The sequence below is a fragment of the Halyomorpha halys genome, unplaced genomic scaffold, assembly GCF_000696795.3.
Source record: "Halyomorpha halys isolate HHAL.00 unplaced genomic scaffold, Hhal_1.1 Scaffold1630.1, whole genome shotgun sequence".
In the NCBI taxonomy this organism is placed as follows: Eukaryota; Metazoa; Arthropoda; class Insecta; order Hemiptera; family Pentatomidae; genus Halyomorpha; species Halyomorpha halys.
In genome coordinates this window covers 5367-7142 of record NW_027104644.1, presented here as the reverse complement: position 1 = coordinate 7142, position 1776 = coordinate 5367, and the positions used below count along the sequence as shown (strand labels likewise).

General features: G+C 33.2%; 1 protein-coding gene across 1 annotated transcript; it reads right to left on the bottom strand.

The window, feature by feature from the left end:
* Positions 1–968: 968 nt before the first annotated feature.
* Positions 969–1394, bottom strand: LOC106690245 (uncharacterized; the record flags this gene model as incomplete). The annotated part of the gene is given in 1 exon segment (XM_014435604.2): positions 969–1394. A coding segment is annotated over 1 exon segment (354 nt), but the record flags the coding sequence as incomplete, so codon positions are not given.
* Between the last annotated feature and the right edge of the window lie 382 nt (positions 1395–1776).

Genomic DNA, 1776 nt, shown 5'->3' with positions numbered 1-1776 from the left:
CATTTGCGTGAAGAATTCAACCGCTTTTTCTAAATTGAGTTTTATTACTGTATGGTATTTACAGTCAGCTGGGTGATTTAAACATTTTTTAAAAAATAATTAAGTTGATATTGCTTATTAAAAATTACTTATAGATAATACTTGATTTTTTTTTTATTTCTCGTTCCTTGCAGGTTAACTTCAAGAATGAATTATTCCTAATAAACGCGAAGGTTTACTTTTTCGATTTATACTGTTATAATTTGTTACAGTTAATCTATACTGTAAAAAATTGTTACGCTTAAAGTCGTCAAAATAATTTTAAATCGTCCCTCATCCTGAAATCCGTCTTAAGTCCATACATTTGCATATTTAGTTACTACTAGACAAAAAAGATTTATAATCCAATTAAATAACAAAAATTCTCATTTTCGTAAGAATGACTAGTCCAAGCTAAGGTAGGTCAAACATTCTCATCCATTGTATCGAATCCTAACCAATTGTTTTAAATTCTTTTTGCACTAATGCTGCTCAGGGCTTGAAATATTAATCTTATACTATTTTGTACAAAACTGTTATTTTGATTTTATACTGACATTTGCCATTCGTAATAATTATTTGTAGTGTGTTGATGTGTGCCGAATTCCTGTGGCACGCTGAATTTCTGGCATTCAGTAAACATATCAACATTTCTTGTGAACTATTTTAGCTAACATTTCATGTTCAAATAATAATAGATTGAAATTCTTTTTATGGGTTTTAGATTTCGTAGAATAATTGTTGTTGAAGTTCTAATTAATACAGTTCGAATAAATATATAAAATATTGTTTTTATAACGCTTGGTAGTGTATTAATAGCAAATCTTCGACAGCTTTTGATTCTAAATTAATAATAATAACAGAAGATTAATGCCTTAACATCAACTTTCTTTCTTAGTACTCCCCTGGCCTTTACTTGCCAATGACTCATAAAACAGGTAAGGTACAAATAATAATTGCACAGAAACATTTTACTATCTTTTTCTTTTTTTTAGAACAGCTGCAGATATAATACCAGCTATTCAATAGTTGCATGAAGGCATGTAGTGTTGATGTAGGGGACATGCAATGTGTGGTGGATGAGGTATGGTTTCCCCCATTGTTTTGAGTGATTTAATTTCAGATGGTGGGAAGACTGTCTTAGCCTTTTGTATGATTGGCGAGATCATGGCGTTCCCTTTCCTGACTCCGAATATTGGTGGGTCATATCCTGGAGGACACTCTGGTAATGGTTTGGTGAGACATTCCGGGCGACCACAGTCCCAACGCTCGCATGAGTCGCTGAGACCATTCTTTTTCCAACACTGACAATCTTTAAATGCTCCTCCCCGCAGCTCCACGCTTGGTATCCTTGGCCTCACCCACGGTGGCAGTTTCTAAATAAAAAGAGATGAGTTATTAGTCTTTACATACATTATAATTATGTATATATATATATATATATAAGTTACAGCCTCAGTCAGCTGTTACTTCGATGTCAGCTGACTGAGGAGATCAGCTGATCGCATGTATATAAAGAGATGTACTGAACCCAATAAATATAGTATGTTACAGCAGTTCACACGTGATACATCTTATTCCTTCTTCTCTTTTTTTTGACATTTGACTTTCGCCGATACTTAACTGGTGCCGAAACCCGGGAACTTTAGATACCGGATTAATTTTCAGTTTAATAGAAATTTTTTTTCATTATTCTCTTTGAATTATGACCAGTAACGGATTAGTGAGAAAAGCAGTTCTGAACCTAGAGAATATGAA